The sequence below is a fragment of the Heterocephalus glaber genome, unplaced genomic scaffold, assembly GCF_053883595.1.
Source record: "Heterocephalus glaber isolate CG9 unplaced genomic scaffold, H.glaber_assembly_v1.0 deba00001058, whole genome shotgun sequence".
Taxonomy (NCBI): Eukaryota; Metazoa; Chordata; class Mammalia; order Rodentia; family Bathyergidae; genus Heterocephalus; species Heterocephalus glaber.
The window spans coordinates 79070-91613 of NW_028258184.1; the positions used below are offsets into that span (position 1 = coordinate 79070).

Genomic DNA, 12544 nt, shown 5'->3' on the forward strand with positions numbered 1-12544 from the left:
CAGGCTGGCCACCTAAACTCACAGTCTTCCTGCCTCAGCCTCCTAAGAGTATCTTGCTTCATTTTAAAGTTTATCTCAAAAGGCTTCAAAGATGGAAATCTACCTTTATGTTTTCTACTATCTGCTTTCACTGCTGTAAAGATACTTAGTACATATGTGAAGGCTCACCCACTTAACGTATTAAAGACAATTTGTATACAAGACAAGCCATTTCTCTCCCTGGAGAAACTTACATTATAATAAGAATAGACAGATACCTGTTATTTTGTGTAATGATGCTGTGGAAGAAGATTAAGCAGATGGCAGGCCTGCCTTAGAAAGATCTTCCCTGTGGATGCTATCTTAGGTGACATTTGTACACAAGCCTCACTGATGTGAAGAAGCAAGCAGTACAAAGGTCTGTGGAAAGATTGGCAGTAGAGCTAATGACAGTTATTAAGGTTCTTGGGCAGAAAGGAGACATGTCTGAGGGAGAAGAGAGCCACTGGGACTAAGGAGAAATCAGGGAGAAGAAGGAGAATGGTAGCAAAGGAGGCCAAGAAATAAGTAGAGGACAGTCCATAAAGGGCTTCTAGAGGAAGATAATAAATAGATTTTACTCTAAGCATGACAAAGCTATTAGAGGGTTTTATACAGAAGACTAAAGGGATCTGATTTTATTTTAAAGGCCATTGGGTAATGTTGAGAATGAAGTAAGGGGATAGAAAGTGGGAAGAATAGTTGGGAAGCTATTGCAGGCAGGGAGGAGCTGCACCAAGGAAGTAGCAGATACTGGGTTTTGGATCTCTGCAAGTACAGCTCACTGGTCACTGGTGTACTGAATGTGGCTGGCAGGAGAGAAAATGATTCCTGGTTTTTTGGCCTTACTATCTAAGTAAATGGTTGTGCTAAATATGGAAACTTGCCCATTTCGTAAATTTATGTAGTTTTTTTAAAGGTATTTTTAAATCCATACTTACTTGGGAACAAAAGCTATCACCGTGTTAAAATTGCTACTAACCACATCAGGAGACAAAATGGCAATTTAAATAGGCACGAGCCTAGAAATACCACTATTTTTAGCATCCATCAGTGGATCTTGCAGCGATTTTTAATTAAAATATTAATGATTTTCTATTTTCATTTCTTCTATATTTATTTATTGGAATTATCCTGTAAGAAAGATGTCTCTGTTCTCTCATTCATTCATTCATTCATTCATGGACCTGACCGTGAGTGTGTTATTCCTCGGGTTATAATCATTAACTAATTTGTTGCTAAACTGTCCCCCAGTGAGGCTCATTGGGAGTTCTTCCTAGTTGGCTCCTGTGTCCTTTTTTCCTGCCCCTATGCTTTTTTGCTTTTTAGGTTTTTGGTGTTATTGTCTACATATTAAACTATACCAATCCTGGGGTTATCACAAAATCTCCTTAATATTTGTATGAATTAGCTTTATAATGCTACTTATCTAATGGTAAGAGTTGGAAAAGCCCTTAGCGACCATGTAATTCAACACCCTACATTAGCTGAACCCTTCATTAGCCCCCGTCCCTCCAGTTCTTTTTAACACTAACAGAGAAGGATTTACAACTGTAAGATACCATATTCCATTTGGTAATGGAACTTACTTGATTTACATTGAGCCAAAATCTAATTCTTGTTCCACGTAACTCTCTAGTTATTTAAAGATAACTTTTAAACTGATAACAGCATTACTATGGCCATTTTTTTGTACAGCAGTGTTTCAAATTTCCACATCCTAACAGTGCTCTAGGTTCTAGTTTGTTTTTTACTACATAGCACTATAAAATAGGTGATAAGATGTGCTACACCTCCCTTGTTTTGGATTTTTTATTTTTTAATGCAGCCTAGTACCGCTTTAGCTGTTTTGACGGTTGCATATCACTCATTCCCCTTATGGTCACTAAAATCTGACATCTTCAACATGTAGCTCTCTTAACTGATGGCTCTCTTCTCATATACTTATTTACTAAACGAAAGGCTAAGACTTCTATTTCTGATAGAACCTTATCTTGATAGATTTTAGCCTGTTGATTCACTTTGTATAGCTATCGGTAAATCTCCTTGACATGTAACATGTCTCCCATATTAATACATGAAACTAGTAGCAGTGGCTTAGATTCTATTCATGAAGAAAACATGCAGCATCCCAGAACAAACCAATGCAGTTTAATAATCTTCAAAGAGGACAGATAAGAGTGATTTGCGAAACAATAATGTGGCTTATACATGTTAGTGTGTGAAATATGGACAGTTCAGTTCTGGGAAGACAGGCCTGAGTAAAATACTAAAACATTTGGAGTAGCGCCAGCCAGGGAAGGGGAAACAGGAGAAGAGGAATGATACTATCCTTCACTTTGCCTAGTTTTAAGAAAAACCATGATGATGCATACGTTGTTGAGTATGTTTATGAGTGGCATTCTAACCATATATGAAATGCATGAGAGTCTAAACAAACCTCAGAGAGCCCATAGGCCTTTCCCTAAACCATCTCCTATGGTATTGTAAAAAACATGAAAAATGTATACCTTTATTATAGACAGCTAAGTTAGGTAGAAATATTATAGGCAGTCAGACTGGTCTAGGCCATCAAGGGAATCCGTGCAGATGAGAACACATCAGAACTGTGGCTGGAGGTGCATCTAAAGATTAAAATCACAATGGCCAGATTCACATACTTCGCTAAGGGATAAATGGAAAGTTTTAAGATTATTGGTTCCACACTTTTCAAATCTCACATATAAATGGACCATTATCTCATTAAGGGGTGTCCCACCCTAAGACTAAAGCTAAGACTGAGATTTAAGAGTACTAAGACAAGGGGGCCGGGGATTTAGCTCAGTGGTTCCGCCGCCTGCCTTGCAAGCGGAAGGATCCGAGTTCGATCCCCAGTACCAAAAAAAAAGTACTAAGACTAAAACTAAAGACAAGACTAAGACTGTAGATTATCAACCAAGGCTAATGATGTCATTCATAGGCCCTTGCCACGTGCCCCACCACTATTGGATCAATTGGATCAATATTAGCTAGGCTGCTCATACTTGTAATCTTACTGGTTGATTACAATCCACATTGTACCCACCTCGTGATTTTGCTCTATAAAACTTAGAAAAGTGGGCTCAATGGCAACCACTTTCAGGTCCCCTCCTGTCTCTCAGAATCTATCTCTCAATAAATTTTTCCTGCTCTTAACCTCCTTTGTTCCTTAGAATTCATTCTTGGATTTCAGGAAACATGAACTCAGTGTGTCTGACATCTAGCAGGTTGGGAACTATATTTTTTCCTCTATATCACCTTCACTTGGTAAATACCTCCTGAGACTGGTATGTGTCCTTTGTTCAAGGGAAAAATAAAATCTCTTCCCAATGTGTGTTAGTTCTATTTCCTAATGTGTTCAGGCACAACAGTGGCCAGAAGAGCCCAGAAGACGGATTGACCCAAGGGTGGCAGTACCATCAGGAAGCAGTGGGATACACCTAAATATAATTTGAATGAAAAAAAATTTCCTGATATGAAGGTTTTATGTCCAGACTGGATTTCCATGTATAACAGAAATACTTCTGTCCTATCATTATGGGGTGGGGGGACATTGCACCCTAATGAAATTATAGCTTATTCTTTCTTCTGGAAGTTAGGAAAATAGCCTCCATAACCAGATGGCTGGGTTTGTAGTCCTAGCTCTTCATTTATTAGCTGTGATTGCAAATCATCCAAACCCTGGGGCCTAGCTGCCTGTACAATGAGGACATTAAGTACCTCAGGGGTTTGTTGTGAGGATTAAATAACCTTACCTCAATGTCTGGCACATAATAATTGCCACTTTACTGTTAAACATAAATGAAATTTTTTAAAAACAATCTCCAATTAAAAATTTTTCAACAGTGTTCTGTTAATTGGGCATTCACTTACTTGTATCCACTGTAGCTTGTACTGTGTGACTTTTCAACATGGTTTGGTCATGTTTTATACTGAGAACCACGCATGGTGCAAGGCACAGATCTCCCAGCCCCAACCAACTTTGCATTATAAGGTTCTTGCTTACTAACAAATTAAGCCTAGCGGGGAAGAATAAAGATTCTTGGGATAAATCTACTTAAACAAATGGTCACAACTTCACAAACCAATAGAAGACTTACCAAAAAAAGTGCAAGAATGTAAGTATACACTATACTGAAAGTTGCATACACAGTAAGCAGGGACTATGTAATGCAATATGGAAAAATATTTACTCTTGCCTCTTTTATTATTTATCTTTAGATTAATAGAGGAGGCACACACAGACCTTTTAGTCTCAGTGAAGCGGGAGATTTGTTCAGATTGAATGCCCAGAAACACTTTCATTCTCTAGCATTCCTTTACAGGTTAGGGCATTCCTAGTTTCTTTTTCTGATAAAGGTACTATACATTATTAAGTACAGTTATCTCCAAAGACAAAAAAACAAAACAAAACACTAAAATGCAGCACACTGTGGATCTTAACGCTGTGCATTCAGACAAAGTCGAATTCAGCACCTCTGGATCGGTCACTAGCAGTGTGACCTTATAGAACCTAGACTTGAGTGAGCCAACACCGGGCGCGTTAGACAAAGCTGTGTGTTGCTAGGGTAACCAACTCCGGCTAAGAGTCTCTGGCCCTGTGGATGGCGTCACTTCCGGCGCTCTGCGTGCGGGCTTTTCCTGCGCGGGAGAGTAGGCGGTCGGACGTCATTGCTAGCGGGGAAAGTAGGCGAGTGCTACTAGCTGCTGTCGTCCACGAGGAAAGTGGGTGTAATGCTCACCTTTCACCAGTCCACTCCTCGTCTTCTTAGCCTTCTTAGAGCAAACAGAAAGACCAGCGCTGCCCAAGTCGCCTGGTTCACCCGGGAGCTTTCTTGGCCTGAAAGGGAAGTGCTGCTAACAGTCTGCCCTGCCCAGATCGATTTACTGCAAACCTAAATCCTGCGGAGTAACTGTGGGCTGCACTCCTCGCAGCTGCTCCAGTCCTCCGGCTCCGTTCCGATATTATTTGCTGTTTTGAACCAGCCCCCTAATTTTGACCACTCACGTGGTAGAGAAAGAAGCTACTGCACAGTGAAATTGTAAGGTGGTTTAGTGATGCACAGCTAGGGTTTTTTTTGGGGGGGGGCGGAGAATTGCGATCATGATAAACCTGTGGCAAAAGGGAGATTTAGTTCCAAAGGTTGTAATTTAGGAATAATGTTGGGTTGGAGGTGGTTTTAATCGAGATGTGTTTATTTGGGACTAGCTATATGAGAAGACTGTTGTTTCTAAACTAAGACTAAATCTTTGATTGCTTATGTGTGTTTTATATAAACTTTTTTATTCAAATTATTAAATTTTATTTTGAAAAAATGTTTCCAGGAAATGAGATTCATTTCTTTTTATCTGTTCTATTTCCCTTTGTTGAGTTTCTTAAATCACATTTTGTCTTAATAATGAAAAAATAAATAGCACTTTCGGAGAACTATCCATGCAACTGTTGTTCTGTAAGAGTACCTGTTTTATAAAGAATAATAAATAGTTCGCAAAAACAGCATAAAAGTAACAGTACAGGTTGAGCCTCCCTTAACCGAAATGCTTGGAACCAGAAGTGTTTCAGATTTCAGATTTTTTTTTAAATATGAGTGTTTGAGGGGTGGTTGGAATATTGGCATATACATGAGATAGCTTGTGGATGGTACTCAAGTCTAAACATGATTTTTGTTTAGATTTTTATTTATGTTTCTTATACACCTCATACATATAGTCAGAAGGTAATTTTTTTTTTTTTTTTTTTGGGTACCGGGGATTGAACTCGGGTCTTAGCGCTTTTGAGGCAGGCAGCGGAAGCACTGAGCTAAATCCCCGGCCCAGTCAGAAGGTAATTTTATATAGGGCACTGTTTTTAACATGCCTGTGCTTTAGCTGACATGTCGCAGGTGGCATCATAGCAGTACTCAAAACGTTTCAGATTTTGGAGTGTTTCAGATTTATGGATTAGGAATGCTCAGCCTTTAATACTAACAAATTATATATCTGTCTTTTGCCCTTTGGAAAGCATTGTCCTCATACATAATGTTATTTATATTCACAGGTAGCTAGGATCTATATAAAATTTTGATGACTTTTATAAACTTTATTATAGTTCTCTAAAACTATATATTAAAAAATAAATAAACCAGGGGCTGGGCCAGTGTTAGAACACTTACCTAACAGGTGCAAAGCCCTGAGATTCCCTAGTACCACAAATTTTTTAAAAAAATCAAACAGTATTCAATATTTTGTTTAAGTGAATGGGTTAATCACTAATATGTTTCAAATAATGTTTGTTTCTGTAATTCTTTTTCAGGAATTGCCTATTAGAGTAGGAAGTATGTTAATATTGAATAAGGCAGCAGGAGTTTTTTCTAAACCATCAAAAACAAAAGTTTATGCGTTTTTTCAAAGTTTTAATTTTCATCCCGAAATACAATATCTTCAAAAGTGGTCCTGGGAATTGAAACCAGTTGTGTTGATACAGCAGCTGCTGTGGTGGATGAAACCAGAAATGTGTTGGGAGAAGCGATACATTCCCAAACTGAAGTCCATTTAAAGTAAGTAAACATGGTCTTAGTCAATGCTATCGTTAAAAAAAAAAAAAAGTAAATGACACCATTCTTTTGTGTTTATCATGTATAATAGTTAAGTTTTATGATCTTCCTGTGTGTAAAGTTTCCAATAATTGCTAAAGAAAACCTCAAACACCTCACCCTGGCTTTTACACCTCTCCACAGTATGATCCCAACCTCAGCTACTCTTCTTGTCAAAAACAAAACCCTCATTCCCAGCTCAAATATTTATCAGTGGTTTTCTCTTCAGAATGCCTTTTCCTGTCTCCACACATATATTTCATATTCTCAACTGAAGTCCTAGGAAAGCATGACTTGCTCTATAGCCTTTCTATGTGTCTTGTCACCAGTTCAGGCTGAAGAGGTTTTTTTTGAGATTTGGGCAGCCTGAAGAAGAAATGCAGAGCTGTGGACTGGATTAGACCTCTTTATCCTCAGGTGCTTCTCTGATACCATTACAGCTCCCAGTTGCTCTTAGCTGTGCATTAGCTGCACATTCTCTATAGTTCTCAGGCGCTTAGACCTCCCCAGCCCTTGCCCATTCTAGATTTATAGGGCCATACACAATAGTGGCTTCGTGGCAGTATTGACCCTGATTGTACCGGCTATTTACAGGGAGACTGTGAGGTGCACCTGCACTGGGATTCTGATGACTCCAGACTTACTATCCACTGGAAATCACACAACCCTCCAGCCTGAACCCTAGTGCTGCCATCTTGGGCTTCGTTTTTTTCCCCTATATTATGTTAATTCCTGCAGAAAAAAATCCTATTCACATTTATACATAGAACTTGTGTTGATGCTTAAATACATAGTAATACACTGTTGTATTAAAGCTTAGAATGATGCAAGGTTTATAAATGCAGATATTTGAAGAGGACTACCAGGGAGATTATGTAAATAGGTGGGCTAGATAAAAGCAAAATATCTAGAGGCGATAACTGAGCTCTAGCCAGTTGTTGCCACGCAGGAATCTAGGACCTATGTCATTAGATCATCAGAATTTTCAACCAAAAGTGGAAATCGTAGTTTTTGATGTAGTATCTCAAGATTTTAAGTTATTAACCAGTTCACAGTATAATGAAATATGCCTCCAAGCTGTATCAATTTACATCTGGATAGTGAAAAAAACTAGTAGTTTTGGATCAAACTGGTATTGAATCCTGAAAATATTTATTGGATCTGCGACTTTCAGCAAGTTCTTTGTCCTGATTGTTTTCACATCAATGAACAAAGATAACACCTGCCTTGGAGGATTAAAAATAATTTATGTAGGGCCGGGGATTTAGCTCAGTGGTTCCGCCACCTGCCCTGCAAGCGCAAGGACCCGAGTTCAATCCCCAGTACCAAAAGAAAAATAAATAAATAAATAAAAATTTTAAAAAATAATAAAGTAATTTATGTGAAGAAATAGAGTAATCTTCAAATGGTAACATCCTTTATGAAAGGGACTACGCTGGGTAATAAGGTACAGAGAAGTATTATTATCCTAATGAGAGGCATGTTAAGTAGAATAAAAGAAAGCTAGTAATGGAAGGGCAGCGTAAAGTAAGAATCACTGATTTCTGACTTTCTTGAGCTTTTCTTTTGAGACAGGGTCTCACTTTGTTGTTTAGGCTGGTCTTGAACTCACTTTGTAGCCCAAGCTGGCCTCAAATTCACATCAGTCCTCTTACCTCAGCTTCCTGAATGCTAGGATTACAGGTGTGCACTTTCATACCCAGCTATCTTAAAATTTTGAACACATAAATGTGAAATTCATTTCACAAAAAGGCTGGTCCTGAGCATGTCATCTAAATTAAGTATTCCGACTAACTTAGGTTTATTCTTTATCACCATATCCAGCATATTTTATCTGTAATCTTTTTTTACAATTTACACATCTGTACTCTTATACATAGTCTTTCCCCCGGTAGACTTTAAGCCCCACGGTGATGGAGACCACCACCTTGTATCCAGCACAATGTCTGATATATCAAGTCCTCAGGAACCTGGAAAAATGATTAGGCCTTTTGTTCCTAGTTCTTAGTATAGTCTCTGGAATCTATAATACACAGAAGAGGCACAAAAAGGAAAGGAAAAGATGCAAGACAGAAGGAAGAAATGAGTGGAGGGAAAGGAACTTAAAGTCTCCGGAATTCCAAGAAAGTAAAGGTTTTGAGTAGGAAAGCAATAGGGTCAGTAACAGGGTGTCTTTTATGCTATTCTCTGGCCTCCCAATATGGAATGGTCTCCAAGGACCACAGGACAGAGCCAGGAGAGTGCAATTAGAAGACTACTGAGTAGATGGTAGAGGGAGGGCTTTTTGTATTTGGTCATAGCAATGGGAGTGGTGTTAAGTGTGGAGAGTGAGAAGGAAAGAAAGGTAAAGATGAACCTTAAAACCCAAATGATTATGGGGTTATTGACGCCGTGACTAGAAATAGGAATATGAAAAAAGTATCTTTGAAGAATTAAGGTAAATTATAATATGTATGTGTTGAAATAAGATACCTTCTTTATATCTCCCTCATTGCCTAAAATAATACAAATGGCTTAATCAAAATACACAGTGCATGTTTAAATTTTTAAAAATTTTGTTACACTAAAAGACACGTTGCTGTTAATCCTTTTCAAAATTCTCCCCTTGCATCCAACACGCATATCCCATTATTCTTCCCACTTTCTGAGGCAGTTCTGGAAGTCCTGTTTTTGTGTCTTTAGGAGGCATAATGAAAAATACAGTGAATACTGCTGCCCAGTATCATCCACTGGAAAGGCAGGCTTGTAAAAACATGACGGTGACCATGTGACTTCTGGCTCCTGCTGAAAATCAAAGTGATCAGAAATGTCAGCATTTTGAATTGATTCAGGACAGACTTCCGGCAGCCACCACAGCACAACTAAAGACATGAGAGAGGACTTCAGAACTGCTTCAGAAAGTGGGAAGAATGACGGGATAAGTGTGTTCAAAGCGAGGGAAAGTATTTTGAGGGAAATTACTGGTGACATGTTTTTTACTGTAATATATTTAAAAAATTTTAATATCATTTTTATCATACCTCATATTTTAACTATTAAGCATTCATTGGATGCTCTAAGGATTTTTATTTTTGTGTATAGTAGTAGGTCTTACAACATTGACTGTATGGAAGATAAATTTTGAGACTCCACATGTATTTTGCACTCTATTTTATTGCGCTGCTCCTCAGATTATAAAGCAGTCACATCCTAGCATATTTGTTGGCAGCAAATGTGCCGCCTCATTCTTTACACTTGGTATTTGGGGTGACCATGCATGCATTGTCTTACATGGATCAAAAATCTCATTTACAAGTTTGGAATCAAACTTTGTTAGGATTGCAAGCAATTTACTCTCCTGCTATGACCTCAAGTGCAATATATTTAAAAATAAGTTCATCTTCACAAAATTATCTAATTGTTTCTCACTGTTAGTATTTCTTTCGTCCTGGTCATTTCAGCCAAAAATCTGAATCTTTGATGCCTTCATCCATTAGTCCCATATATCCAGTTATCTATTACATTTTGCAAGGTTCTCTGTCTCTTTCTGTCCATTCCCATAAATCACCCACTTTAAGATACAATCATTTCACACAAATGTTTTTGCTGTAATCTCTAAAAAATCTCTCATCTACAAGGAGATTAATTTTTCTAAAGTATAATTTTATCCTGTCTTTCCCTTGTTCAGGACTTGATTTAATTCATCAGCAAACAAATCTGTGGGGATTTTGTGCACAGGTTTGGAAAGGTAGAAACATTATCCCCTTAATCATTTTATATTGAGTTCTTACAGTATGCTACATTATAATGCACAATTTGAAGAAGCTGAATATTTCCAGCCCTATAATGATTAATTTGGAATCATGCCTTTAGTTGCAATATTGTCATTTTTGTTTCTTTGTCTTTACAATCTTCAGTGTGTAAAAAGCTACCTTTTTGTTTCTTGCAGGACAGGTGGGATTATTCCTCCAGTATCTCAGCAGCTTCACAGAGAAAATATTCAACGAATAGTACAGGAAGCTCTTTCTGCGAGTAGAATCTCTCCAAGTGAACTCTCAGCGATTGCAACTACCATAAAACCAGGGCTTGCTTTAAGCTTGGGGGTAGGCTTATCATTTAGCATGCAGCTGGTGAACCAGTTAAAGAAGCCATTCATCCCCATTCATCATATGGAGGCTCATGCACTGACTATTAGGCTGACCAATCAAGTAGAATTTCCTTTTTTAGTTCTTTTGATTTCTGGAGGTCATTGTCTGTTGGCATTAGTCCGAGGAGTTTCAGATTTTCTGCTTCTTGGAAAGTCTTTGGACATAGCACCTGGTGACATGCTTGACAAGGTAATTATTTAAGAATTAACTTCATTGTTTCTTGTTATAATGTTTATTTCAGTTAAATAGCATTAGATGCACTACAGCTATGCATCAAAGTATTGCTCAATATCTTATTAAACAAAAGGTTCTGTCATTAAGTGCACAATCGCTGGCACCATAGCCAAATAGATTTCTTTTTCCTTTGTTTTCGAATACTACAGAGCCTCTTGCCACATATGAAAAAGACACAGCTAGTTCGATCCCCGGTACCAAAAAACAACAACAAAAAAAAGACACAGCTACCAACAGCTGAAATGATAAGAAGAAACAGTAAGGCAGGTTTTCCTCTTTGGAGTTCATCATTAAGCAGTCATGATAACTTCAAGCCTATTTTCCAGCCCCAATAGGAGAACAAAAGTAGCGGACAGCATTTGGCCACTGCTCATCAGGTTGTCGTAGGAACAGGGTTTTCTGCTTTACTGAACATCAGCTATACCCCATATTTGTCAAAATGTAGTGTACAGCATTTTATTTTTCTATTCATTTCCCTTGCATCTTTTCTTTTCAAAATGTATAATTTATGACTTATTTTTTAAAATATATTTTTGTTTTTGATAGGTGACAAGAAGACTTTCTTTAATCAAACATCCAGAATGCTCCAGCGTGAGTGGTGGGAAAGCTATAGAACATTTGGCCAAACAAGGAGATAGATTTCATCTTGATCTCAATCCACCCATGCATCATGTTAAAAATTGTGATTTTTCTTTTATTAGACTTCAACATATTATTGATAAAATAATAATGCAAAAGGAAAAAGAGGAAGGTATATTTCCAGCTAGTAAAGTTGGACAGATAAATATTCCTGGGTTGTGCCTAAAAGTACCTACTTATTTTTGCAGGTGTTGAAAAGGGCCAAGTCCTGTCTTCAGCTGCAGACATCGCTGCTGCGGTACAGCACACAACAGTGTGCCACATTGCAAAAAGAACACACCGCGCTGTTCTGTTTTGCAAGCAAAGAGACTTGTTATCTCAAAGTAATGCAGTACTAGTAAGTTTTGTCATCTCACATAATAGTCGTAGTATGCTTTGTGGTGTGTTATTTCCTTAAGACCTTGATTGACCTGTGTTTAGGACATATCCTGGCCCTGGCAGTGTGAAATTATGCAGAGCAGAAAAGACTGACACAGTCATTTCTAGCATAGATAAGGTAGCTTTATGGGACAGGTACTCTTGTACAGCTTCTGTTGCAAAAAACACAATGCCACATCTCTCACTGGACTTGAAAGAGGGTTTACAATAAAGAAACCAGATGCAATAATTGCCATCACTATTTTTAGAAAAGTGGGCTGGTTTCCTCCATTCTTTAATGAAATCCCTTTAAATGTACTTAAAAGTCTTGATAATCTTTCTGGCTAATGTATCTTACACTTTATTCTTTATAAAATTCTATAATAGAAATTATAAACTATAATAGAAATTATAAACTATATTGTATACTAATATAACCTATAATAAAATGTTTAAGTAATTTGAAAAGTTAAATATTAAATGAATGTTAATGGCTTTTCAAGTTTATAGTAAAGTAAAAATGTTTACAGGTAAAAATTGCAGGATCTAAAAATATTGGTGTACCATAATGGCAGTTAC

The 12544-nt window shown here is 37.7% G+C and overlaps 1 protein-coding gene across 2 annotated transcripts; it reads left to right on the forward strand.

The window, feature by feature from the left end:
* The first annotated feature begins 42 nt into the window (after positions 1-42).
* On the forward strand, positions 43-12326 carry LOC101709973 (tRNA N6-adenosine threonylcarbamoyltransferase, mitochondrial). Of its 2 annotated transcripts, XM_087209595.1 has the most exons (5): positions 43-5078; positions 6329-6572; positions 9291-10924; positions 11516-11720; positions 11797-12326. In XM_087209595.1, the coding sequence occupies exons 3-5, from the start codon at positions 10451-10453 to the stop codon at positions 12003-12005; spliced, it is 888 nt and encodes a 295-aa protein (XP_087065721.1). In that variant the 5' UTR covers positions 43-5078; positions 6329-6572; positions 9291-10450; the 3' UTR covers positions 12006-12326. The 2 variants fall into 2 exon arrangements, with proteins under 2 accessions (XP_087065721.1, XP_087065722.1); XM_087209596.1 differs by having other exon boundaries at positions 43-6572; positions 10537-10924.
* Positions 12327-12544: the final 218 nt, after the last annotated feature.